Source organism: Primulina huaijiensis, chromosome 5 (genome assembly GCF_012295235.1).
Source record: "Primulina huaijiensis isolate GDHJ02 chromosome 5, ASM1229523v2, whole genome shotgun sequence".
In the NCBI taxonomy this organism is placed as follows: domain Eukaryota; kingdom Viridiplantae; phylum Streptophyta; class Magnoliopsida; order Lamiales; family Gesneriaceae; genus Primulina; species Primulina huaijiensis.
The window spans coordinates 198,714-226,345 of NC_133310.1; the positions used below are offsets into that span (position 1 = coordinate 198,714).

General features: G+C 35.3%; 4 protein-coding genes across 5 annotated transcripts; 1 reads left to right on the top strand and 3 right to left on the bottom strand.

Moving 5' to 3' along the window:
• Nucleotides 1-4,231: 4,231 nt before the first annotated feature.
• LOC140976054 (uncharacterized protein At2g33490-like) lies at nt 4,232-10,029 on the bottom strand. Its single transcript, XM_073439915.1, has 10 exons — nt 9,808-10,029; nt 9,554-9,626; nt 8,460-8,534; nt 7,800-7,861; nt 7,646-7,714; nt 6,671-6,699; nt 6,381-6,588; nt 6,068-6,298; nt 4,637-5,546; nt 4,232-4,407 (listed from the first exon to the last, which is right to left on the bottom strand). The coding sequence occupies exons 1-10, from the start codon at nt 9,907-9,909 to the stop codon at nt 4,397-4,399; spliced, it is 1,770 nt and encodes a 589-aa protein (XP_073296016.1). The 5' UTR covers nt 9,910-10,029; the 3' UTR covers nt 4,232-4,396.
• A 3,288-nt stretch (nt 10,030-13,317) lies between these two features.
• LOC140976495 (glycerophosphodiester phosphodiesterase GDPD1, chloroplastic-like) lies at nt 13,318-15,376 on the bottom strand. Its single transcript, XM_073440699.1, has 6 exons — nt 15,124-15,376; nt 14,852-15,036; nt 14,508-14,567; nt 14,039-14,416; nt 13,763-13,959; nt 13,318-13,689 (listed from the first exon to the last, which is right to left on the bottom strand). Exons 1-6 carry the CDS (start codon nt 15,218-15,220, stop codon nt 13,491-13,493), a joined length of 1,116 nt encoding a protein of 371 aa, XP_073296800.1. The 5' UTR covers nt 15,221-15,376; the 3' UTR covers nt 13,318-13,490.
• Nucleotides 15,377-15,507: 131 nt separating this feature from the next.
• On the bottom strand, nt 15,508-18,250 carry LOC140976602 (exocyst complex component EXO70C2-like). The gene has a single exon (XM_073440843.1). It carries the CDS (start codon nt 18,100-18,102, stop codon nt 16,087-16,089), a length of 2,016 nt encoding a protein of 671 aa, XP_073296944.1. The 5' UTR covers nt 18,103-18,250; the 3' UTR covers nt 15,508-16,086.
• Nucleotides 18,251-19,244: 994 nt separating this feature from the next.
• On the top strand, nt 19,245-26,955 carry LOC140976057 (uncharacterized). 2 transcript variants are annotated; one of them, XM_073439919.1, is made up of 8 exons: nt 19,245-19,586; nt 20,772-20,932; nt 21,365-21,612; nt 22,470-22,589; nt 22,683-22,839; nt 23,865-24,004; nt 24,120-24,155; nt 25,914-26,955. In XM_073439919.1, exons 2-8 carry the CDS (start codon nt 20,857-20,859, stop codon nt 26,703-26,705), a joined length of 1,569 nt encoding a protein of 522 aa, XP_073296020.1. In that variant the 5' UTR covers nt 19,245-19,586; nt 20,772-20,856; the 3' UTR covers nt 26,706-26,955. The 2 variants fall into 2 exon arrangements, with proteins under 2 accessions (XP_073296020.1, XP_073296021.1); XM_073439920.1 differs by having other exon boundaries at nt 19,248-19,586; nt 23,868-24,004.
• The last annotated feature ends 677 nt before the right edge of the window (nt 26,956-27,632 follow it).

Consider the following 27,632-nt stretch of genomic DNA (forward strand, 5'->3'; position numbering starts at 1 on the left):
AGAAGGATCTTAGTTTACCGCATCTACTTGTCTTGTGCGATATCATTTCAAAATTTGTTTGCAATAAATGCTATAAGCTGACTTTTGTGAATTATTTAGGTATTTCTCCTTGTAATTGCAGTGTGTTATCAGAATGCATTCATTTTACGTGCAAGAGGTTCTTGTGGAACTATTATGATATTATCATTAGATCGCTGCATATGATGGTTCCTTATCGTCAATGTTATGTATTTCCTTAGAGATTTTTCTTTCTAATAGCGTATCCTAATTAAAAATTCTCTGTAAAGAAGCTGGAGACGTATAGTTTGGAAATGAGATGGTTTCTACTCATCCAACAAACGCTGAAATTATGTCCCTTTAAACCTCTTCTGAGTGACTAGGTGTTGTCACCTCAAGGAATCAAGCTTAAACACAATTTGTTATTTGAATTGTATGAGTTACTCCAGATTAAAGTGACAAGGATTTTAGGAGCCTTTATATGGTATGGTTTGCAAGAACAAGCGTTGTCAGTTATCTAGTATAATTGTTCATGGCATCTTCTCTTATGCATTCATATATTTCTATCTATATGATAAGAAAGCTGGTGGAGAGTTTGTTGAAGTTTTGTATGATTTATAATCTAGAACTGTTACTCAACGATTCAATTGTCATGTTGTCAAAGCATGATTCCCACTCCTGTTGAAAGGCTGTAAACCATATAGGCAATCTCGCCTTTTGTTTTACAATTCATTTTTGCTATTGGCAGGCTATTGGTGTACACTTGTTTTGATCTTTAACTACTCTTTATACAACCTTTGATGTGCTTACCGCCTACTCTATTGCAAAATTTTGATTTCGATCTTCTTCTTTTTTTACTGAGAATATTTGACCTTTTATTGCCCGCAACAAGATGGCAAAAAAGTTAAATTAGTTCAAAAAGTAGTAACAAAACCATATTCTGAAAAACATCTCTCCCACTGTCCACATTCAAAGCAAATCATGTCGTGCATGTATTAGCCCAGAAAGGATAGCTTCCTACGCACAGATGGAGTATACGGATTCAACACCATTATTTTTAAGCATGCTGTACATATGGATTTGATTATAATTTAATTGAACCCTTTTTCCCTCTTTTAAAAAATACCATATTTCAACAAAGCATCTTCAGTCCAGACAGCTATAAAGGCAACCACACTCAAATTTCACTCTCTCATAAATTGAGTAACGCGTATTGTAAGAATACATTCTCATGAAACGAACAGTATTCCATGAGCTGAAACAGTTACAGCTTGTTCCCTCAGAAGCAGCATTCCTCTAACACGCAACGGCAACGAAGGGCAGCTAAACTGCACAGGCAAACAAAATTCATCACTTTCGCATTGATGATTTCTTAAAAACAAAGACTCAAGAGAAACCTTGAATATTGATTGGTTCGCAAGGTAGAGTTATACAAAGAAAAAGGAGTCACGATAACCAAACGGAATTATTGTTAGAGTAGATGTTCAACGAGCCAACTTATGGTTTGAACTTTATTGATTATTATGTAAAAATAATATTTATTTTAATAATATTTTACGGTTTTATCCGATTATGATATTTAATTTATCTCATACTCATGCAAACTATATAGATAAAGTCATTGAATATACTATAGGTACCATGGGGTCTGTCTAGCAATGTAAGATTATAAAAGTCAGAAGGAAGTGTGTCGTATATTCTAAACTGGTTCTTAGTCGAATCAGCCGCCTAAAATAAGGATATAAGTCGATTGAGCTTGATACTAATATTTGTAATGTAAACATCATATTTCATTGGTAAGGTAATGAAGATGTCCATTCATGACTGATCATTTGATGATGTACTGAACAACTTTACCTTGGACTTTCCAAGTTGTAACCACTTATCGAGTGGAAAAATATGCGGTTGTGGTTGTACAACATTAGTTCTTAGACCCGGCACAACATGGAGGCTCTACGTACTAGCACTGCACTTGGTCTTGTTTACCGACTCCATTGAGGGGTCATCAAGTTGTGAGGTTGGGTGTAGTTTCGAAATATGTAGTACCAATACATTGTAGTCGGAGATTCACTGCTTACTTATGAATGAAGATATCTTATGTGATCTGATTAATTAATAGTGAAATGAATATCTGACAAGAACAAAACATGTGTTTTAAAGAAACAATACACAATTGCACACAAAAAATTCTTCTCTTCCTTTAAGAAAATTCGGCCAACCCCATTATTTCATAAGGAGATTTTGGCCACCACCTCTTCCACCGTGCGCCACTCCGACGCCACCACAACCCCGCTGGATTTGTAAAATTTCGGTAATCTAATCTCGACGCAAATGTCGTTTAAATCTATATAAGAAACAAATTTTATGATTGTAGACTTGATTTGCCCCAAATTTTACGTGAAGTTTTAATGAATGGGGCCATAAAATTAAAAAAAAAAAAAAAAATTCAGAAAGTCAAACAAGATATTCACCGAATTGGGTATCTTTATTTAAAAAGTTTGAATGAAGGTTGCCTATTTATTATATATATTCAAGTCATTGCTAAGTATATGATCTAACATTGTGAGACAAAGAATTAAAAATTCAAAAGTTTAAATGGTAAATTAAACATACAATAACAACAAAAACCCGTACTTGATTAGCTCCATCCTCTTCATCCAGGTTGACATCGTCACCTGCATGCATGCTCATCCTCGTGAACTCCATGGCCGGTAACCGCTGAACCTGCAGACGGAGAATGCACCCAGTAACCATAAGAGTTGATTTCCAGAGGATGGTTGTGGAGGCGTGAGAGGGAGTCGGCGGCCCTGCGAGTGGCGGCTCGCTCGAGCTTGTGGGAATTTTGATACACAAAGGAAGGCCCACATTGTCCAATCAATCCGACAATTATATTACTCCGCAATACATGTTGCATATAAGTTGATGTACAAGGGATTTTATTATCAATAGTGTGAGTTGGATGAACAATAAAATTGTTAATTGTGAAGCCAGGAATTGATCAAATAGTCTTCTTCCCTAAACACAAGCACAGGACCATCAGTTTGCTAAATGGCAAACAAAACGTCACTCGCCGATTATTGATGATTAATTCATTCTATATATATATATATACCTCCAGCTCCCATTTATAATCAATAACACATACATGCATATATATATTATTCCAAACACAAAAAATTAATCCATGCCCCAACTTTATACGGATGTTGTGGCCTTCAGTAAAATCGTGTTTCATCAACATTTCAATTTTTCATATGCGTATGATGTTCTTGACGGCCTGCAACCGAAGCCCTCTTCTGAAAGGGTTACAAAAATAGGTATCGTAATCAGAATATCCACTCCAACTGGACAGATTTCAAAGCATTCGAAGTCAAAGACTCACTTTAATGGCTAACAAACGATCGGCTTCAACAACTTTCAGAATCTAACAAAAAGATATACAAAATTACAAAGGGGCGTGGAACTCGTCAAGTGAGGGAGGACAGATGGTTTTTACCTGAAGTGCTGTCCTCCGGGTAGAAATCGGAGTTTAGGTAACAAGGAAGAAGTTAAAAGACGTAGGTGTTTGTATCGTAGCACCATAATTGATCTATTATACAAAGTGTTTAGTATGATAACGACACTAATATAGATGCATACATATTTTGTGTGAGAAAAAATATGCAAAATTAAAATTAAAATATTGTTGTTTTATGAATGAAGATACGATTCGGATTGATTAATTTTATTTCAAATCAAATTGAGAGCAACGCACGCACATGTACATACAACGCATACATGTGTGTTAGTGTGTATATATTATTATAATATGACTGCTATTTTGGGGAATCAACACAAAAGCCCGGCCATGAAATACTGAGAAAGGGACTTTGGCGAATTTGATGTGATGAGTTTCACAAGGATTGATAAAGACTGACTTATAGTAATGAATTGTTTCACAAGGTTTGACAGAATTTCTTATTTTCTTTACTGCCCATCATCACACCCAAATTGACCTTTTTTAAATCAAAAATACACACACACAAAACATACACGTGTGTTTTACTTGCAGACAAAGAAGATCACTCAAGTCTTTTTATCTGCAGGTCTCCGTTTTGACATAAACATACGATATACAGTTACATATATTCATTCCTATTAGCCATGTCATTCGTATTTCCAAATTTTCAAGAAACCATTCGAATAGAGCTGTTAGTTAAGAGAAATCAGCATTTATTCTACAAAATGAAGCATATAATAATAATAATAATAATAATAATAATAATAGGAACAGCTCTGCTGCAGCGCAAAATTTATGGAACTATATTTACAAATCTTTACCCAGCAAGAAGCTAATGAAACATATTCAGCCCACAAAACCAAAAGAATGCAGACACTTCTCGTGCATGTGTCAGATAGTTCAGTAGCTACCTGTATCAATTGGAAAAAGATGGGATGAGAAGATTGTCTCGCACAAAACTAGTATTTTCTCTTTCCCATGTTACTTAATTGTTTGATTTACTACGCAAACGAAGAGCAATGAATAGCAACCAAATCTTCTAAAATAGTCAATGTATTGTGGATTATAAATCATGACTTAACTACTTAAGCACCAAAATGTACGTGCTTATGTGTGTATCTCTGCTACAATAGTGATTACCTCGTATTTCCCAATTGTTTGGTGACTTCATGTTCAGAAACGCTACAGGTGTTGACGGAGGAGATGCAACTTCTTCCATGTTTTGTGCAATTTGAGAAGATTGTACCCCCTTGCCAGCATGTAGAGATATTGCCGCCTGACTGCTAGTACGTACGGAGAAACTTCGAGAGATGCTTAGCCGTGGAAGCGGAAGTGGAGAGCCTTCTTTAGATGACCGTAAAGGATTCCTATATGTTGGAGATACTTCTTGATTTCTGTTGACTAGAGGAGCAGAGTGCCCAAGAGCAACAGCAGAGCGAACAGGATTTGAAGCTAAAGAATCGGGAGGCCTAGGAAGCTCATGAAGCTCATTTATTTTGGGGGAAGATAGAAGAGGATGTGCAGCAATGAGAGGCACATTTAGAGACGAGGGTGGTGGGGGAGGAACACCAGTTACGTGAGAAACCTTTCCAGAAATTGATTGGGGTTGTTCAGTAGAACCAATGGGTCCGCTGGTAAATAACTGGAGCTTGTTAGATGATGGCTTGCCAGCTAATGGACCAGAGAATGCTAGTCTTTTGATATTTTGAGTATCAATTCCACTATGTGCATCCACTTGTGGTACAGCAGCTACTTCGTTCAGAGGGCGAGGAATTGGGAGAAAGTGCTTGTCACTGTTCTCTTCAGAAGTGTTTGTTCTTGAACCCTTGGCATCAGCTGGAGTGGGCAACACATGAGTATTAAGTTTCCACACAGTATTCTGCATTTCTCTGATTTTTTCATCTGGATCAAACTTCTCTGAATTTATTGGAGCAGAATGACTGACTGCTAGATGTTGTTGACTAAGCATCAACTCCCCTTGGTTTTTCCCACTGTTAATATGCATCTCTAACTCTTTCATTCTCGACATTTGTGGATTTGGAGCACCTACCTGGTCCAACCACAGATTCCATTTAATAGGCAAAGGCAAACGTACTAATCATATATGATGTTGGAAGAAGGGCAGTACAAAATGACAATAAAGATTAATAATATGCAACGAGTCAACATGTAGTAATTTACTTCAGAAGAATACTCTCCCTATGCTAAAGGTGAGCATAGTTAGCTTACTGAAAAATTGATATATGATATCATAAATAGGTAGCACCCTGGTTGTAGAATTGCATGTATTCACTAACATAATAGATTATTGAGTCAATCAACTAATGGATGCTAGCTCAACAAATATATCCAGAACTTGAGTTTCCACGATAGCCTAAGGATCAAAGATGGTGGTTCTCATTATTGTAAATGCGCCAAAATTGATTTGGCATCCAAAACAACATTCAACACTTGAGACAGTAAATCACAAAGAAATTAGAAGTACTACATTAATTATAATGATTTGCTACAAAGCTGTTAATGGAAAGGACTTGGATAAAAATTGAACCATATAATCAGCAAACAACTCACCTCCGTTGAATTTCTAGATACTTCTGCATTGTCCAGATCCTGCTTGCTTTGACTATGGTCAACACTCAACTCTCTGTCATCCTTAGTATCAAAACTGTTCCCTTCATCATCAACAACTTCCCCATCGCGCAACTCACCAAGCTCATAATCAATGTGATGAGTTTCTGCAACATTTTTAACCTGTGGCTCAACAGCTTTAAGAGACTGAAGTCCTTTCCGAAAGAAATTTGACTGTAAGGAAATAGGGTAAAAAATAAGAGACTTTAAAAAGAGGTCCACATTGTAAACTTAATCCGTGAAAATAAAAGAAAACCTGAGCTGCATGGTGACGAACTGCCTGTGTCAACAGGCTTCGACATTGCCCTTGCTTCAGTGATTCAACACGAAAAACACAGAGCCTTGCAGCTTCATCATATTCTTCACGAACTGCATGGACTTGCTGCGCGGTAAAAGTCTCCCCTTTTCCATGTCTCAATTTTCCTTTTTCTTTAAGCTGTCCCACCATATATTCAAACATCTCTCTGAAAATTATCCAAGCAACTTGTAATCCATGATACAAAGGGAAAATATCAAAGTTCTAAAAAAAAAGAAAAAGGCATGAACCTTTTCTCATCACATTGCAATTTCATCTCCTGCACCAGTGAAAATAAATCATTATTGCCATTATGGACTAAAACTTGCAACATCAAATAGTCTATGTAAATAGTCAGCATCAAGGGTGAAAAGTGTAAATGCGAGACATTGAAAACACCTCTTTCCCATAGCGTTAGATTTTTTATGTTCGTTCATTTTTTTTTTTGGATACGGAGGAGAATGGCTGATATCCAATTTTTCTCTCAGATGATGAAATGAAAATGCATGATATTGACTAGGACAGAGTCAGCAAACTCTGGGTAAATACCCTGGGAGATAAAATACCAACATATTAGCAACAACAGATGACAGTATGAATTGTTCAGACCATGGCAATTCTATATGCAAATGTTTGCCAGGATCAAAGGGATTTGATCAATAGTTTTGAACAAATAATTGATTCAAGGTATAACAGATTTCACAATTAATTGGGTACAGCAGAAGTCTGCCACCCTCTTACCCAATTCAGAACCTCGGGGAGGAAACAAATGGAAAAAGAAAAGGAAACTAGAAAGGGAGATAAAATAAAAGTGAGAGAAATATCAAAATATAGGAATTTTTCGCCCACACATCAACTATAACAAACAAATGAAGAGGTTCCATCAAAAAAATTTATTTCAGAGCTTCTAGCATAGGAAACATTTGCCGTTATTAATAGTCATAGGCTCTTAGCATGTAACTAATCAGAACATCGCAAGTTAAAGCTCAACTATTTATTATTGTTGTTGCTGCAGATTAGAGAAATATACTGCTAGCTAAGCAAAAACAAAAACTCATACGCAACATGCCCAATTCATGTCTTCAGACATTGTTCTTGTCTGCAGAAGTGTATATGGATGAACAATACATATCAGAGAAGTCATTCACTACCTCAGAAGCATTTCAACAAGAATTAAACAAAAAGGCTTGAGTAACCACAAATAAATCATTGAATTTGAAAAATACCTCCACTTTCCGAAGCTCGCTAAGAAGAGATTCTGACGGATTTGTGATTGTCGTGATGATATGACACCGCTGAAATGTAGAGAATAGCATGTTATGATGGAAACATCCATATCCATTGTAATGCAAAACAATTGGCAACATAGTATTCACTGACATAAATATTGACAAGTTTCTGAAGTTCAAGCTGCACCCTTCCAAGGAGTGATAATGTTCCTCCTGTGAAATCAAAAAAAAAAAAAAAAAAAAAAAAAAAANTGTCCATTAACTTTGATTTCCAAACAATTAGCACTAGAAGGCAACCTGAGGTCCTGACCACAAAGTAAAATGGTAAAGCTTCAAAAGGTGAACCGTGAAACAGGAGGTGAACGAAAATGAATGAAGGAATCAAGAATAACATGGACACGAGATTAAATACACCAGTTTTTATGTAATGAGCTGTGCATATCAAAATTACCTTAAAATCACAATCATCCAGAAGCGCTGGAACTCATTATTCAAAAAGTATAGCACCCTTCCTTAATATGAACAGAGTGAATAGCACATTTTCTTTAAAAAAAATGTCAAATATAAGAATAGAATATTTTAAATACCATATACTGCAGTAAAATAAGGCTCAATATAGACCGGTCAAATCAGATTGAGATCATTGACCAAACAAACTGATGTATAAATGACAAGATATATTTAATTCGAGTGTGGCTTGACTTCTTTTGACATATCAGATAACGTCAAAGAAGCTGAATAGCAGCAACATGTCACAATGCTCCAAAGAAAAAACTGTAGATTGTAGAGACAGACCGAATTGATTACATACCACTTTCACCATCGTCATGAATTGCAGTTTTATCCAGTAGACAACTTCCCATCTCCATCAATGACTCTGAAAACTCTGGAGTGAAACATATATGAGTCATGATAAAATTTATGCATTGTGTTGGATAAGATAAATCAATAGGCATTCAGGCAGTTACATGATATTTCAACTTATACAAATAAGTAACGGCAGAATAAAGTTTTACTGGCTAAAACAAACTAGGCTTTGCTATTTACCCTTTTTCCTTTTTCCACCCACTCGACCATCTATCCAGTTGCAACTTCCCGCCATGGATTTTGGAAAACTCCTTCCGGATTTAGGCAAGAAGCAAATAACAAATAACTCGGTGATGCAATATATATCGGTCCAATAAAACACTTTTTACCATAACATTCTTCACATTTTATATTTCCACTGTAAAGTTGACAACTCAGTTAATGCTATCTATTATGTGTATATAAGAATCTAAGCTGAGGCTAAAATTTACAATGAGTTAACCAGTGTGGCATCATCATCTCTATTACAAAATTTCTACCACTCTCCTCTACAAAATATTATTTCTTATTGTGTAGTCCTGTCCTGCCTCGAAATTAGTCTTGTGATCTGTCGCGTCTTTTAATGAAAATGCTGTCACGCTATATTGACAACAAATTATAGTGTACATGTGCCAAAAGAACCTCACTCACATTCGATAGGCACGAGGAGGAAATTATCATGCTAAGAAAGAAAGCGTAAAAAAAACAAAAGAAACAATTAGATCCCATAAGAGGGAACAGTTCTATGAAACCTTTCAATTGATCATAGTTACTTTCGCTATTTATTTTATGATTTCATTTACAGAAGAGTCAATCTGAGTCTACTATGTCATGTCCTTGTTCCATAGTTACACCAAGCTGCTCTATGTACTAACTCAAGCATCTGAAAAATCAAAATCGATTCTCTAATATAACCCACTCCAAGAAAAACATTTCTGAAGATTGAAGGAAAAAAAATGCAGGTGCAGGTATGCACCAAGATGAGAAAGCTTGAAAAACAACTCCAAAATATGATTTCAGAAACGTAACAGCAGGCATGACATGATATCAAATAATTACCGTAAGCACTATTTGCCGTAGCGGCAGCCGCAAAAAGCAAGCTATCATAGCAAGTTCGCATATCTTTCATATCCTGCAGTAATTGATGAAAACATAGTATATTAGCAAAAAAAAAAAAAAAGCAGAGGACATATGGCAACTCTGCCATAGTTAAGAAAGCAAGTTTGCGTGATTAGGGCAAAACAAGTTTTAGAAAAGAAGATCCGCGTCTTTACAATTAACCCCGAATTGACCATTAATTGAAAAAGAAGCACCTTAGCTGCTTGAGTTAATCCATCTATATTGAGAACCCAATTGTCCTTGGGCTCGCTTTTGTTCATCGCGATTTTTCTCAGCTTTCCCAACGACGATTTCATCTCCGAGCGGACTGGACTGACGCTACCAAATGAAATCGGTCCATGTTGAAGAAGAACAAGAAAAGTCAAAAAGTCAAACTTTTGTTTCAAATCCTAATTAATGGATTTTTTAAATCTTAAAAAGGAAGGAATTGTCATTGCTAAAATTTCTCTGTACGCATCATAATCAGGGATTATGATATATTTTTTAATTAGGGATGGCTCATCCATCAATGATATATCAATATATTTTTTGCCACAAAATATAATCATCAGATTTAATTATATGTTATTTCATAATAATTAAAATTAATTAAAATCAGATAATTAAATTGTGTTTAAAATACTTATTAGAAAATAATCAAAATATCGATTTATAAATACTAGTAACGTGCATATTAAAATTCTATAGTACACAGAAATTGCAATAAAATAGACCAGTTCATCATCAGTTTCTCGTTCGTAAATCCATCTTCTTCAAACTCTCATCACCATTTTCGAATATTTGATCGGCCATATCGTCGCCGCCGGTTGTTGAAAATAAAAAATGAACCCATCTCGGAAAGCTCAGGAAGAGAGCTATGTTTTGATACAAATATCGAAAGGTTTATTGAAAATTCCGACGAATAGCCACCTCTTTCATTGTCGAAATTGCCGTCCTTCTCCGCTCAAACTCAAAATTGATTAAGGGTTTTGTTCCGTTTTGATACCGAAATTTTGCAGAAAGCTCGCGATTTGATTTTTTGTGCGATTTCAATCATCTTTTTTTGCGAGTTCGCCACCTGTTATTGTTGTAGATTCCATAATTATGTGAGTTTGAGGTATAATCTGAGGCGACTAGAATTTATCGTTGAACTAATAATGCGATAATTTAATAAAATTATGATTGTTGATAATTATTAGAATTTATAGCAATATTTCGAGTTAGTAAAATAATGAAATTCGAATATTGAGAATATTTGAAATAAAATTCCAAATTTGAGAAATTAAAAAAGTTAGTCGTTTGAATATTAATTGAGCACCATTTAAAGCTAAAAATAATATTGTGACAAATTAAAATGGCAATGATATATTTTAGGTATTTTAATTGAATATTGAGATTTTAGGAATTTAAAATGACTAAATAGTTGAATTAAAAATTTTAGTTGAATTTAAATGGTTATGAGTTTGGTATATGATGATAAGAGCATTTAAATTAATATTCATTGTCATTTTCAGGATTTCGTAAGTATTTAAATCGCGAGTGGATCTCATGTGAGACCGTCTCACGGATATTAATATGTGAGACGGGTCAATCCTACCCATATTCACAGTAAAAAGTAATACGTTTAGCATAAAAAGTTATACATTTTCATGAATGACCCAAATAAGATATCCATCTCACAAATATGACCCGTGAGACCGTCTCACACAAGTTTTTGCCTTAAATCATTGGTAAATTGGTTGAGGTACATAGATATCAGTTATTTTTCACGATGTCTGACAGAGACATCTAATGATCATGTGTATAATTTATTTGTTGATTTATGTGATATAATTATATGTTGACTTGTATATTATGAATTGGTAATTGATTTGCAAAATAAAATAAAATATTTATTGTGTCCACACACATTTTTATTTTAGTTAGACATATCAACACCACTGAATATATCATATTGAGTCTGCCTGTTACTGAGATCCATTTATTTTCCAGTTGAGATTCATTATATATATGATATTGTGTCATGAAGATGTTTTGCTACTTTGATTCGGTCCGACTTAGATTGTTGTTGGCTTCGAGGCTGAGTCATATCCCAAGCACGGTCCACTGAGTCGTGGACCTGCTCGAGCATATTATGTATGATTGTTGATACCGATCATTTGACTCATGATATCTTGATATCTTCACCTATTCATTCATGACATCATTGAATTTTTTTATATCATATATCGTGGTTTCTTAATATCTCGTATTCGGGTTTCTGACCCCCAAGAGGGGGCCGTTGTACCTTTTGTGTGTGGACATGCCAAGTGGTACATGTGGTTCGACCTCATGCGCTCGAGAGAAAGTATCAGGAAGTATCAGAGCTCCTTGAGACTGGACTCAGTTATATTTAGATATTACGTAATGTTATCATCTCCTAGATATTACATGTATATATTTGGAGAATTGTATTATGTTATTATCGAGCTTTGTCGGCTCTATGATATTTTAAGTTTGTATATGTCATTATTGTGTCTGACTGACACATGCTTATATGTGTTTATTTAATGCATATGTTATTTATTTTGATTATTTGATTTTCTGGTATGCCCTATTTACAAGAAAGTCATGCCGAAATTTTTATAGATTCAAATGAAAATTTTTAACTTACTTTTCCACTGTTTACTGATTAATCATGATTGCATGTTAATAAATAATGCTTAAGATAACGAGCCCTCAAATAAAAACTTATGTGAGACTGTTTTATGAATCAATTTTACGAGATAAATTTTTTATTTGAGTTATCCATGAAAAATATTACTTTTTATGCTAAAAATATTACTTTTTATATTAAATATGAGCAGATTTGACTCGTCTCACGAATAAAAATATGTGAGACCGTCTTACAAGAAACCTTCTCATTTCTTGATTAGAGTCGTTTTTTTAAAAAAAATCCGATTATTTTTTTTTGTTGATTGAGCTTTTTTTTTTTTGGTTATCGTCTTGTTATTATATATTATGTGAAATGAGTTTATTTTAGAGACCAATATATTTTGATATAATATGTGATTACACTGAATTTTCGGTGGTATGTTTTAATTATGATATAAATTAGTAGATATATCCTAACTTGATAAACCTCGAGGGTAAAGACATGAAAACACTCTGGTTGTGCTTGCAATCAATATAATAAATTTGTGATCATTAATTTCAAATTTCATAGTTGTTTGGATGAACAAAATTCAGGTTAATGAAATTCATCCCTACACCTTCCCAAAACACCAAACAGCCTATACAATTCAATTAAGCAGTAAATAACTTTAGAACATTAGCTAACTAATGAACTTTTCATATCATATTGTTTAAAATTTATAATCTAAAACATCACTCTATCTTGTTCATTTTTCAGATTTTGAAATCTTGGTTAGGAAATGAAGTGGTTTTGATTTTTTGATAATCACTCTCAACTCATTTGCATCTCTCTTGAGTTAGCATCACTAGCCTTGCTCTTGAATATTATACATATAATTGCTTGTAAAACTAGCTGAACATGAATTCTTTTGGCTGATGCTATTGGTCACTTCTGTTGTTTAGCATTTTCTTCCAACTTTAATATATATATATATATTCTTTTGGCTGATGCTTTTTGGTTTATTATGCCAAATAGTCAGGTTGACAACTTAGAAAATAACCGATGGATGTGCCGTGAAAAATGAATTTATTCCTTTTTTGAACATGAAAAATGGAACGAAGGAGAAAAATTGTTTTGATTCCAAGGAATTTGGGAAACCATATGAATCTGTGTCAAATACATGACAACCGAAAGGCAAAAGCATGAAGAAGGGAACCGTTACTGCACACTAAGTATAATCCTAACTCCAATGACACAAGAGTACGTATAATATGTGCAGAGATGTTACTGCTGTATCAATTCGGGAATGAGCTTCAGCAAGAATGCCAGCTCCCTCTTTGAGAATTGGGGATTGCCCTGTCCTTCCATCTCCTCGGATGGCGCCATCATATTCGAGACCGATTCTGTAATTTCTTTAACCAGATCAACTATCACCCCATCAACACCCATCAAATGTTGCATACACACTGCTTCAGCCACGTTACTGTACAATAGACACATTAATTTCTTTCTTTCTTTCTTGCCATCATGCTAAAGGAGAGTATCGATGCACTTACTTCAATTTCCCATATGTGAGCAGAGAAAGCTTTGATTCTTTTATCTTGTTTACTGCTCCTGGATTTCTAAATACACCTCTCACTTCCGAAACGATCCCTTGCAGCCCACCCTCCAAGCATAGATTCATGGCTTCGTCCAGAGAATTCCTTCTCACATCAGAGTAAATCTCGTTTCCGCCATTAGTCAAGAAAAACACCTGGTCATACACAATTAACAATTGTAACATACCATGATATACAGGATATATCCTCAGTGGTTTATATATGCAGACTTACAGGGTAGGTGGACTGAAGTTTCCTGACAATCAGAGCAGCATCTGGTTGAAAAGACGAAAACAAAACGGGCCTTTCTTTGGCATGGTCCCAGATAACTCGCAATATGGCTTGCAGTACATGAATGAGATATTCTGGCTCATAAACTATACTGTCGTCAAACTTTAATTCAATGTTGAACCCCAGCGCGGGATTCACTTTCTCAAAGGCTTCTTGTAGAGTGCAAAGATGATCATCGGATTCGACGTTCCAATCAATCACCTTTCCATCTTTCATTTTCCTCAGCAGAGTCTTCCCCGCCACACCAGGTTCTTTTTGGGGACCATAGCTTAGAAACTCACTCAGGGACAACTCTGTGACTCTGTGTTCAAATATCCTTCCCTAAAAAAACATACCCATTTCCAAAACCCTCATAAAAAAGGTAACACAGTAACTGACAATAATGAATGGAACCGAATATGCAAGAACTCACATTATCTTCCGAGAGAAGGAAGTTATCGTGAAAAATGATGGGGCAGCCATCTTTTGTTACCTATAAAAATCACAGTGCATGGGTAATTAAAGGATGTTAAGAATCAAAAGCAGAGACAGACAGACAAGACTACTCCGGAGAAACAACGGTGATGGAAAAGGGGCGGGGGCGCTGATAAATAGATCCTTAATTACCAATTGACAAGACGATCGAAAAAGAGAGTGAATTTACTAAATTAGGCGCATGAGGACAAAAATAATAATATGTCATTAATTTTATTCTATCTCGACGGATGCGGCGACTGACACCAAGCAGAAAACAAAAAATTATTTGTACATACATACCTGGACATCGAATTCGATGAAATCAATTGGGAAATTCGCAGCTGTATTAAAGGAAAGAATCGTATTCTCCTTGATTGCGCTGAACCTCAAATCCGTGGACTGCAACATATTCATCCCATTTCCCCTATGACCAATGACTAAAAACTTGGGTGCCTTGAAAGAAGACGCTCTTCCAAATTCCACACCTGCGGAATCGCGAAACTGATCAAAACTCACAACCAAGAAGAGAGAAACAAAGAAGAAACAAACCAAGAAATCAATCATATTGATACCGGTGGAGAAACGGGTGGAACAAAGAGAGACGGACGCACTCTGTTGGAGTTGATCAAGATTGGGGACATCGGAAACGTGAACGGCTTTGAGGGCCATGGCGAGAGGACAGGGAAAGTAATTGTTATTCAATTTTGTTATGGTGTTGGAGAGATGGGATGATTTTAAGGAGTGGATGATTGATTGGGACAGCGAACAAGGATATCCGCCGGTAAGAATATTCACGAGTATTATTCCATTTGGTTTTTGGATATTCTTTTTCCAGAAACATACTACTACTACTACTACTATTATTATTATTATTATAAAAGGACTCCAATTTGTTTAATTTTTCCCATGGATAAGAAAAAGAAGAGAGTTAGTTGCCACGGGTGATTGATGTGTCCTTCACCAAGACCAATACATTATTATTATACTCCCTCAGTTTTTAAGCATACTAATTAATATTCACACGTAATTTTTGTGAAGATGGCCGGTCCAGCCATTCAACCCCGGCGGGATGGATTTTTTCCCGACAATTTCCATGTAGAAATTCCTAGATCGTCCCACCATTTTTATTTTAATACGCTGAATCATCCCAAACCACAAGGCCGAGCGAGCTTCTTTCCTGAAAAATAAGTTCATCGGAGTGTAGCTTTTTAACCCAGTGGAAATATGTACGGATTAGTGTTTCTTCTTTAATTTGTATCTCTGGCTAAATTTAGACCAAACGGATTCATCTGTATTTATTGTAGACACAACACAAATGTAATTGATTTATTCATTCTTTTTGGTGTATTTATTAATTTAATAAATACAAGCTAGACATATTGCATTCTTGATTCTACTTGCAAGATCAGCTACAGACTACGTGACAAGGAAAACTGAAACTATAAACTAAACAAAGATGGGAAAAAAGAAGCAGCTGCAGTAATGTCCCCTCAGGTATTTCACTCTGTACACTACATTACATCCTATGCTGATAATTATACTCTCTTTCCCATTGGGGATGCGTTCCCGTCGAACAACTCGTCAATGTATGTTTCTATATCTTCAGCCTGATACTTAACATACTTCTCTGTTTGTCTTCCTGGTGTGAACACTTGACTGAACCTTCCTAAAAATGACCTGTAAGCAGGAATCACCATGTTCGATATTGAAACCCTTAGCTCTGATTGAAGCTGCTCATCGCTAACCACCCAACTGCTCTGTGTCTTGTGTATTTCATCGAACATTGAGTTGAAACTCTTGAATCTCTCCTTTAGAACCGGCTTCGCCACTTTACCATTCACCGTCAAACCCTCAGGATGCAAACAACCCAGCAATTTTCCCCACGTTTCACGCTGATATCCCCTGTGATATTGCCTCAGATCCGAGGATCTTTTTCTGCACCACGTGTTACCCATCAGGCTGTTGATTTCATTTGACCCTTTTATCTTCTGCATAATGTACCTACCGTTGTTCATCATGAAAATCATGCTCAATGAAGGGTCCCTGTAAAGCTTCGATTTGCCCTCTAGATTTGAATCCAGTAAATCCATGACCTTTATCATCTGAGACTGGAAGGGTGACTCCTTTATTTTATTTTCATTCTGGGCGGCTTGCGTATTGTAATCGTAATCTGATCCGGTGGCGGAATCAGCTCTTTCAATCTTCTGATGCTCCCTGAAAACTTGCTCTAATGTTTCTTTGTACTCGATCGCGTATTTCAGATAATTCATGATGTACCGAGTCAACGGATGAACTGCACCACCTGGAACCGGAGTTTTTCCTGAATCGGAATTGATTGAGTTCTCAAGCTCCATGAAAATCAGAACCATGGCTTCGCCGAGATGACTTCTTATCATCGAGGCCTCTGTTTTAAGCTCACGTGCCAGCTCTTGCGGGAAGAAACTGTCAGCTGTCGGGGGGATATCTCTCAAAGCCTCATATAAGTCCAGAAACTTGAACAACTTTTCAGCTGCTCGTTTCGTCAGAGCGACAGCCTCGGCAAAATTGAGGAGCTGCATCATCACAAAATTCGCCAGGTTGCCAAATAGGCCTTCAAATATTGAAGGATGATCTGAAAGCACCGAGCCTGCGAGCTTGCACTCCCTGGGAAAATGCACGGTTGCGAATTGGTTGATTGTTCTGATCCAGGCAACAATCTCTCTCTCCAGTGATTCCCAGTTCATTTTTTGAACATCATCGATGCTGTATTTCTCAAATCCAAGTTTGCGTAAGGTCTCTTCCAATGCATTTCTTCTGGCCACAAAATAGATCTCGCAACACTCCTTTTCATAGCCTCCATCAATAATCGCCTTTGCCAGTCTTATCAGGTTTGAAATAATGTCATCCGAGTATCCTGGAAAATGGTTTTCCTCCGGTTCTGTGGGCTGATTTTGATCCGCTTCTTGATTAGAACTTGATGGTGTTGATGATTGTTTGGGCTTTTTGTCATACGGATCCGAATCAGGGATCTTGTAATCTTGGAGAAGTGATTTGAATTCTTCCTCCAGGTAAGACATTGCATGCTGAAGAACCCGGCCAATGAGGTTGATTGAATGAGCGTACTTGTATTCTGAGGAGAATTGTGAAATGGCGTGGAGCAGGGAACAAACCCGATGAACAAGTTCGAGAAATGAAGTCGAATCTTCTTCAGCCAGTTTACTCCATTTCACGGGGCAATCGCCGGAGTCGTAGTCTTCGATCTTGGCTTGGAGAAGAACGGCGAATTGCTCGACAAAAATGGGCACATCAAGGGGAGCCGATTCATCTCCGTCGGATGCAGACAAATGGGAAATGTATTGATCAATTTCTTCAGAAATTTTGTTGAGATCGGGAGGCAAGGGGGACGATTCTTGGAGCTCGATTCCACCAGGATTTTCTTCTCCCTCTGCAATGTCAGAATGGAGTTGAGGGTCCGGGAGTGTTTCGGGCGAGGAGTCTTGATCGGGGTCAGGCTTTTGGCTTTCATAATTGGTTTCATTGTCTGTGATGGGTGATTCTTTCTGTAAATCCATGACAGAATTTCGGACAGAGGAGAAGGGGGCGGGGGGGTTGCAGAAAGAAGAGGAAGACCCGAAAGTGATGGGGAATTATTATATATGTATGGGTTACAAGGGGGGGGCTGAGCGGACACTGTGGAAAACGAGGGGTTGGCAGAATAATGACTTGCTCTCCATCAACGATCCAAATATTTAATTTCTTATTATTATTATTATTATTATTATTATTATTATTATTATTATTTACAAGAGTGTTTGAACTTTCTTTCTTGAAAAATAACTTCTCTTAAATAGTATATACGTATTTTTATGAAATTATTAATTAAATAAGTTGGAAATTCGGCCAATGGTAAGCAGCCGGAGAATGGAACATGCGTTATTTTTACTTTGAAAGGCAAAAAAATTAGAGTGAATCTCATGTGAGATTGTCTCACGAATTTTAATACGTGAGACGGATCAACCCTATCGATATTCACAATAAAAAATAATACTCTTAGCATAAAAAATATATTTTTTCATGGATAACTCAAATAAAGATCTGTCTCACAAAATACGATTCGTGAGATCGTCTCACACAAGTTTTTGCCAAAAAAATAATAACTTAGTTTAAAAATGGCTCTCAAATTCCAACAAGTCTTATTTCATTTTTAAGTTTGTAATCACAATCCTGCATTTTTATTTCAGAACCATTTTTTATTTTTATTTTTATTTTTAAAATTCATTGTAATCACTATCAATTGTAATCACTATCAATTCTTCCATGTTATGTCATAATGCCCATACATTATTTTGCTCATGAAAACTAAGACGTTATAAATTTACGTGCTACTACTATTGTGTGTGTACAGTCCAAGTTTATTTTTTATAGGTTAATTAGTTTGTTTAAACAATTAATTAAATTTAAAACTTTTAAATACACTAAATGTGTAAAAAAAAAAAAACTCGATTTGTAAAAAATAATTAATTAAAGCAAATAAGGTTACTTGAGGGATTATATAAAGTAAGAGAATCTTTATCGAGTTATCACTCGATGAAAAAAATAATATTATTTTATGGATAAAAAATCTGTTTTAAGTTCCTTATGTTTAAAAAATAAAAAAAGATTATACCGTGTCTCTGCAAGATTTTTGGCTAATATAAGAGAGTAAAGATATCTTAAAAATACCAAGGGCAGTTTCGGGAATTTATCGTACATCCACGCATTTCGGCACCAGCCCTCAAAAATTTTCTCCCCCTTGTCCTTCCAGTCTCGGTACCTTTCGATTTCGCCAGCACGGGCCCAACCGAACCCTAAATTCGGCCGTTCTTTGCTCCAATTCTTACTGCTGCTGCTGCAAGCTAGATATAAACAACTCAGAGGTAACAAAGAATAAAAAATATCAAAATTTTAGGTTCCAGGAGAAACCCCTGATCTTTCCAGCAGCTGATATTCAAGGCTGTCGCTTATGTAAAACTCCGACTTTTTATTGCCCGACGCCCCTCGGTTTCTTCCTGAAAAGGTTGGTTTCAAGCTATCGCGTTGTATTTTGTTTCTCTTTCAAATGTGGGCTTCTTTTCTTTCGTTTCTCTTTACCTGCTTTGTTTTTCTGTGTATAACTTATGTTTCAGGTGTAATTGTTATTTTTATGTAACAGGAACTTGTGTATTGGTTGAAAGAGAGCAATTAAGGCATCTTACTTTTATTTTTTATTTTTTATTTTTTTTACAAATAATTGATCTCACTAACGATTAATAGCCACTACTTGTGAGTTTCTGACGCAAAAAATTGTCTTTTCCAATAAATTGTTTCTCTTCGCTATCAATCAAAAAATCTGTGGGTAGATTTTCCTAAATTCTCAATCATTTGTCTTGACATGTATTTTTCGTACATCACTTTGCTTGAGAAATTCTAGTCCGAGGACTTTGTTTATTTCTTCCTTTTTTGGCTGCTGTGGAAGAAGAGGAGAGCTCATATATGGAAACTGCTGACTGACAGAGATGGAAAGTTTTCATTTTGCATTCATTCGTTTTCTTTATTATTTGGTTTGTCTGTAGAGACACGTGTACCCGTAGGGTTGATGGAGAAGGTGCAATAAAATTCTTGGGCTATGCGTGAAATCAATAACTATCTGTTGTGTGTTAAATTAATAACCATTAGTTGAATTAATTATGACTGATTATGTTATCTCTTTTGGATTTGATTAGTATTGTATGTTTCATGAGTTATGCAGTTACATACATTTGTTAGGAATCATAAATCCCAATCAATTATCAGCTGTCTTAAAGATGAAACACCCAAAGTTAACCAGCATTTATGTCCTAAGTTTGTTAAATGTCCTGAAATTTCAGAAACCATATGTGCTTTTAGCTGTGAAAATTGAGGTTGCAGTATCTCGTTTGGGACTCATCTGGAATGCCCATGTGTTGTGGGTTTTTGGAGCTTCTGCTACCTGCTAATATACCCAAAATAATGCTTTATATATTCAGCTGCAAACATTCTCCTCGGTCTCATGTCTGTTGTTAACGTCGTGCTTTTTTTATACATAAACTTGTTTTGCACAGAGCATAGTTTAGTGTGTCTGGTTGATACATACTGCAGTTATCTTGGAGAGCAGCGCTTGTGCTAGTTTGTTGGCTGGTGGTTGGTTATTTTCAATGTTAATTCTAAGCATGCTTATTATATTTCATTTATATTTATTCTGCAGGATTCCCTTCTCTCTCCCCTTTTCTTTTTGGTTCGTTGGGCCTGTCTTGGGACCCAGTGACCAGTTTGGCTTTGTTTGAGAAACAATGGGAAGCAATTTTAATCCACTTATTCTTGTTGAGAAGCTGGCGAAGCTCAACAGCTCACAGCAGAGCATTGAGAGTATCCTGCTAATTATTACTTTCTGACATATTTATACCTGTTAGCCTTTTATTTGAATTTATGACAGCTTAATATGTTATGCATGTTTTGCCTGATCCCACAAATGGGTTTTCCTTGTTGAAAAGATTATACTTGTGGAAACTCGACAGCACTTTCTCTTTGTCGTTTGGTATTGCTAGCATCTATTTTTTTGTGACTTCGGAGTTCACTGTCCAAGACAAATATCCATTAAGATCATTTCAGGCTGAAGAGTTTCTTCTACGTTATGTTGTATAGTTGTATTCGAATGTAAAGGTGACTAAATGCACCATTTTACTTCTCGTAAACTTTAAACAATACCAAGTGTCTGTTCAGTGGCGTTAAGTTATTTACCCTCCAGATGAACATCATCTTCTAGCTTTCTGTTACATTTCCTTTACATACATGATTAAGCTCTATCACATTGGTGCATTTTTCATATGAACAAAGCTAAACAAGTTGTTGAAACATGGGATAGGCAGTTTTATTGCGCACCTCGCGAGCAGCGATTGGCTTTCCTGTATCTTGCAAATGACATTCTCCAAAACAGCAGACGAAAAGGTGTAGAGTTTGTTGTGGAGTTTTGGAAGGTTCTTCCAGGTTCTCTCCGTGATGTAATTGAAAATGGGGATGAGTTTGGCAGGAATGCTTCTTTTCGCTTGGTATATTTTTCCTTTTCTATTATTATTTTACATGTAGAATTGTAGCTTACCCTTTCCATAATAGAAAGGATTTTCAATTGCATCAACAAGGTAAGTTCGTTATAGAAGAAAAATGCCCAAACAAATTGTATGAAGATTGATTCCAGGTTTTGTGTGTTTTATCAGTTTCGTTCAATTTTTATTTTCAAAGGTCCTTTCTTAAAAGGTCCACCTGCTCAGTTATTCATCTCAGTTATTCAGATGAACATTTTATTCAGATCATCCGTGCGTAGTTTCAGTGATCACATGAAAGGAAAATCTTATTTTTTTAGATACATATCAAATTATTTAAATATTTATGTGATTTTTCCGTCACCCTTTTGGTTTTACTCTTTTTATATTAGGCTTGCCATGGTCTTCACAATATGACCTATAATCACTTTTTTGTAATTTAATCTCCATTTCCTAGAAGCCTAGTTGTCACGATGCCTTTGAGGTTTGACCCTTTATTACCCAGAACATACACGAACATTGCTATGTGGCTGCCATCTCTTGGGATGGCTTTACCCTTTGCTCTTATTGATTGTTGTATCAGGGTTTTGTTTGTACTATTATGTGTGGTGATAGTTATTTGGGCATCCTAAGGTGGTTTTGACCATACACCTGGAAATGTTGGTACAAACATGTTTCTCTTGTGGGAACATATTTTACTTCTTGGTACCTACCTTCTTAATGCTTCTCAGGATTATGATAAGATTAAGAATAATAGCATGTCGTGGACTGTGTTACCTTGCATTTCTGTCCCAATATTGTTATTATTTGAACAGCTGCTGTGATGCGGGTGATATTGTAAATAATTGGATTTGATTCACTAACAGATAAGTATCTGGGAGGAGCGAAAAGTATTTGGGTCTAGGGGCCATAGTCTCAAGGAAGAGTTTGTGAAAAGGCAATCAGAATATGACAACATGAATTGGAAGCCTGCAGGATGTAAACTGGTATCTCTATTTCATTTGATTTGATTGGTTTTTTTGTTGCATCAATTTTAATGTAATCTTTGTTTGTTCATTCTATCCTTCACTTACAAGCAGAAGCCTGCTGGTGCCAATACTCTGGATAAGTTAGTTTCAGGTTATCAAGCTGTTAACAACAGTCAACAGGATGAAGATGCCATTTTATTCAAGTGCAGAAATGCCATCGCCTTTGTGGAGAAAGTGGATAAAGATATTGAAGGGAATTACAGATTAGGTACTTATTTTATATTATGCATGTTAGTTACACTTGTTCAGTCTGTCCTCGGTGTCGAGTTTGTAGCTCATGACAGTAATTGTGGATTCTTTTAAAATCTTGCATTGCTTTGTGATGAAACTATCCATATGCTGTTGGTGGCATACTTTAAGCTGCGTTGCAATTTGAGTTCTCAGACTACTGAAATTTTTATATACTCGTACCAGAACAGCTAGTTTTTGCACTGTCAATGTTAAATCTGGAATATGAAGCTGGAGATAGTGATATATGGTCTATGTTAGGAATTGAATATGAGATCATTGGAAGAATGTAATTAAGATTAATTACCAGCGGTATTTAGGCATTAGCTTCCTAATGCTATGGAAAGGAATAACTTTTGCGACAAATGTGGAGAGCTCCATGTTTATCCACATTTATAGATAGGAAATTACTCTGATTGAGCGACCGTGTTCTATGTGCTTTTCCCTCCCACGACTGTCGCAAATGCGAAGGGCATCCAGTTACCTATGTGCATTGCGCATGTATGAGTGGATGAGCCAACCCTAAATTCTGTGAAAATGCTTATATACTTGAGTTCGAGAAAGCTAGGCCTGAACATTCTTGCTGGATTTGACAGAGCTAATTGATAGATTGAAAGGAGAGAAAATTTCTCCTTGAGATTGTCTTTGCACAATTTATTTTAATCTCCAATAAGATAAAAAAAACTAGCTCTACCGTAGTGGATGATGACAGTGAAATTGTGGTGTTCATGGTAAATGTGATAATTTTTTAAATCCTGGTAGGTTTTTAGATTAAAATTGAGCTATATGATTTCCTGATAGTATTTGGGGCCTATAGTAATCAAGCAAGAAAAAAAAAACTACAATGTTCATGTAATATGTCTGCCTAAATTCATCTCTGTGTGTGGGGTTTTTCTTTAATGTTTCCTTTTGTTTTTTAAGTTGGAAACTGATATACATTCACCTATTTTTATTTTTTAACCTTTCTGCCTTTGTTGGATCCCTTTTTCTTTTGGAATTATCGAGTAGGCAATGTCAGTGGTAGCATGACCGACGAGTTGAAGGGGCAGAATGCAACATTAAGGGACTGCATTGAGCAGCTACAAGTTTTTGAAGCTTCAAGATCCGACCTTGTAGCTTCTTTGCGGGAGGCTCTACAGGAGCAGGTATATTTTTTTGGAGTGTACGTGCACAGTAGTTTTGGAATTTATATCTTAAATTTGATTTTGATCACCTTATACCTTTTTTTTTCTGACCAAGAGCTTCTTGTATTGCTTTTAGGAATATAAGCTGGACCAAGTCCATGACCAACTTCAGGTAACTCATTTCGGTCCTCATGAATTTTCTCCGATGGCCTATTTGGCGATTGGATGTTACACCATGCTGGTTTAGCTTGTTAGTTTATAATTGCATTTTCAAACCATTCAATTAATTTTCTTGGAAGGAATATTTCGTCGACTGAGGCAAGAAAGAGAAAATAAAATAAATGAAGGAAATTTCTGGGTTTTTTAATAATTGATTTAAAAATAAAAAAATATTTCAAAAATAATTTTTTAAAAAATTATTTTGCAAAATTACTTTAATCCGCGCTTACAAAGCGCGGACGCTCCACGTGGACGAGCGTCCGTGCTTATAAGCACGGACGAGCAAGCACGGACGCTCGTCCACGTAAGCACGGATATAATTATATTATTATTATTTATTAGTATTTTTAATAATTAATTTAATTCGAATGAAAAATATAAAATATAAATATTTATAATATATGTTAATTATTAAATATTTTGTATTATTTGGTTGAGCGATTGAAAAATTTGAGAGAGATATGAGAGGATTGAATGGGGAAAATTAAGGAGAATAAAAATAGTAGTCTTTCATCAATACACCAATAAGATGTTTAACTTTAGCATATATTATCGATAAAACTTACATTGAATTACAATATTTTCATTCTACTCCTAAATGTACATTGTTTATTTTCTATTTAAGCTATTATTATTAATTGAATTTCAATCACGACATTAAAATAAAATATTAATCACAACATAAAAATACAAAATTAATATATTATACAAGTAATTATTAATGCTTGATTGCTTCCTTCACTTTTGGCTTTCTCATTTTTATAGATTGATTTATTTAATAAATCTATTAATAATAATAAACCCATTATATATAATTATATGTTTTACAATTAATTTTTTTATGAAATATGTGTTTTTATAATTTTGAGAGAATTCGAAATGAGTCTTCCTAAAATATTCTTTAGACCAATTGATTTTATGTACGTTTTCTTGGAACAATATTTTAAAATGAAACAATAATTTAAAAATAAAAAATATTTTTCAATCTTCTCATATCTCTCATATTTTTAATCCTCTCATATTTTTAAAATGGAAAAATAAATATTTTTTCAATCCTATCATATTTTTAAAATGTTCTCTTTTCAATCCTGTCATATCTCTAATTTTTCAATCATTCAACCAAATAATACAAAATATTTAATAATTAACATATATTATAAANGGTGGACGAGCGTCCGCGTTTTGTAAGCACGGATTAAAGTAATGTTGCAAAATAATTTTTTTTAAAATTATTTTTGAAATAATTTTTATTTTTTAAATTAATTATTAAAAAAACCCGAAATTTCTCTGTACCCCCTCTGGATTAGTATTAATATGGCCTTGTGGGTAAACTTGAGTTGAGTTTTTTTTTTTTGGTTGTATCGTGTTTGATTGACAAGTTAGTGATATGACCTCTATAATTTTATACGACCTGTATATATATATGTGTGTGGTTTACAGGCCATTATGCAGTTTTAAGTAACATATTTTGTCGAGGTTTTTTTTCAAGAACATTGTTGTATGTCAACCATGGTAATATCTGTGAGTTGTCCAGTTACCTGTAATTTATGATTTATGTATGAGAGTGTCTAAACATGAAGATTCCAGAATTTTCAAACGAAAAATCCCTTCAGAATCCTGATTTATATAGCTAGATTGAAGACCAATTGCGGTATTGAGTATAATTCAGCATCTCATCTAATCAAAAGAATTTCGAAAATATAATTCCCAGGCAGCACAGACGTGCTCAGAACAGGCAGGCAGTATTTGCAGGCAGTTACTTGGCAGCAGTTGTAATGGTCAAGTTTTAGCCGAACAAAGTGGAATCAAAAGTTCCGCCTCTCAGGTGCCACATAATCTTATACCTAGAGCCCGAGAGCAGTCAATTTCAACAATCCATGCTCGTCAGGCATCTTTGGCTGACAAATCTGGCTACGTAGAAGATCCTAAATCTGCGGCAGCTGCGGTCGCGGCACAACTCTCTGCATTAACATCCTCAGCTCAAGTACTGAGTTACGCCATCGCTTCTCTCGAACCAGATGCTATAAGCAATACACCTAAAGATTTGCCCAGCGATTATCCTTCTGAAAAGAGAGCAAAGATCGAGAATGATCACCCTTATTATGTTCCTCAATATCCGCAGGCAGCAGTTCTACCCTATTCACATCCCGAACAACTACAACACAATTTTTCAGTCACCTCACAGGAGTTGAATTCCAATGAAGCTGCTCCTCCTCCTCCACCATCATCCCCTCCTCCACTGCCGCCACTACCACCACCTATACAGCTTTATCCATTGCCCCAGTATCTACCTGCTGCCATGCCCATGATGAATGGGCCATATGGCTATAACATGAGCCAACTGCCGGCACCCCTGCCTGGTTATGCTCCTGTTGACACTCCTATCGGTGGGGTTTCTACTTTTACTACACCAACTGATTCTTATCAGAACTTCCAAACAGCGGAAGGTAGTTTTAGCAGTCAGGCATCATCATTGCCAATGGCCCCCATTAGTCGCCAGTAGGATCTTTGGTGTCTGTGGGAGGAGTAGCGTTTTCCGAACCAAGTGATGCGTTCTTGCAGCTTATTCTGAAGGTGGTTTTGTTTCCAATGTTGGATGATGTAGATGAAGATTTCGTTTTGCTAGTTGTAGATGAAGATTTTGTTTTGCGTAGTGCAGTTAAGTTATGTTTACTTAATTCAATGAATAGTTTGTGTTGCTGCTTTCTCAGTCGCAAGCAATGCTATTAAATGAATCGTTTCCTTTGTCTTCATCAGTTTCAATCCTTCTTAAAATATGGGAAAAAGTACAAGGAAAGGAAAAATTGGATATATACACACACACACACGCTAGAAAAGTGTATGAATGTTGTACGTAAAAGTGATTTTATTTGAGGTAAAATTAGTTAATATAATAAATGAAAAAAAAAATTATATATTTTTTTAAATTCATATTAATCACATATGTGAAGTTTGTATGTTTTCACGTGTTTTTTTTAAATAATTTACTATTCGTTGTTTTTATTTGTCTTCTTCTCCTAAGTATTTGGTGAATACAAATATTTTCTCATTATATTTAATATCAATGGTGTACTTTCTTTGTCGTAAATAAAATGATGATATATTTTAAGCATCTCTTGAATTTCTAATACATTATATATGAAAATAACGATTTTCTATCTAATCTAATTTATCGGGTTTTTCCAACACAAAAATTTATAATAACTGAATATTTTTAAACAAAATATTATTGCAAGTGCATATGTCAAGTTTTAATAACTAATGCGGATATCGTCCGACAAAAGTAGAAATATTACAAATCTAATTCAAGAACAATTATTTAGTTAACTTTAAAAAAGTTGAATAAATTAACAAACCGAATTGAAATTAAAATAAAAGGATGAAACAAAGACAATATAAATAATTTAATTAAAATAATAAATAAACAGTT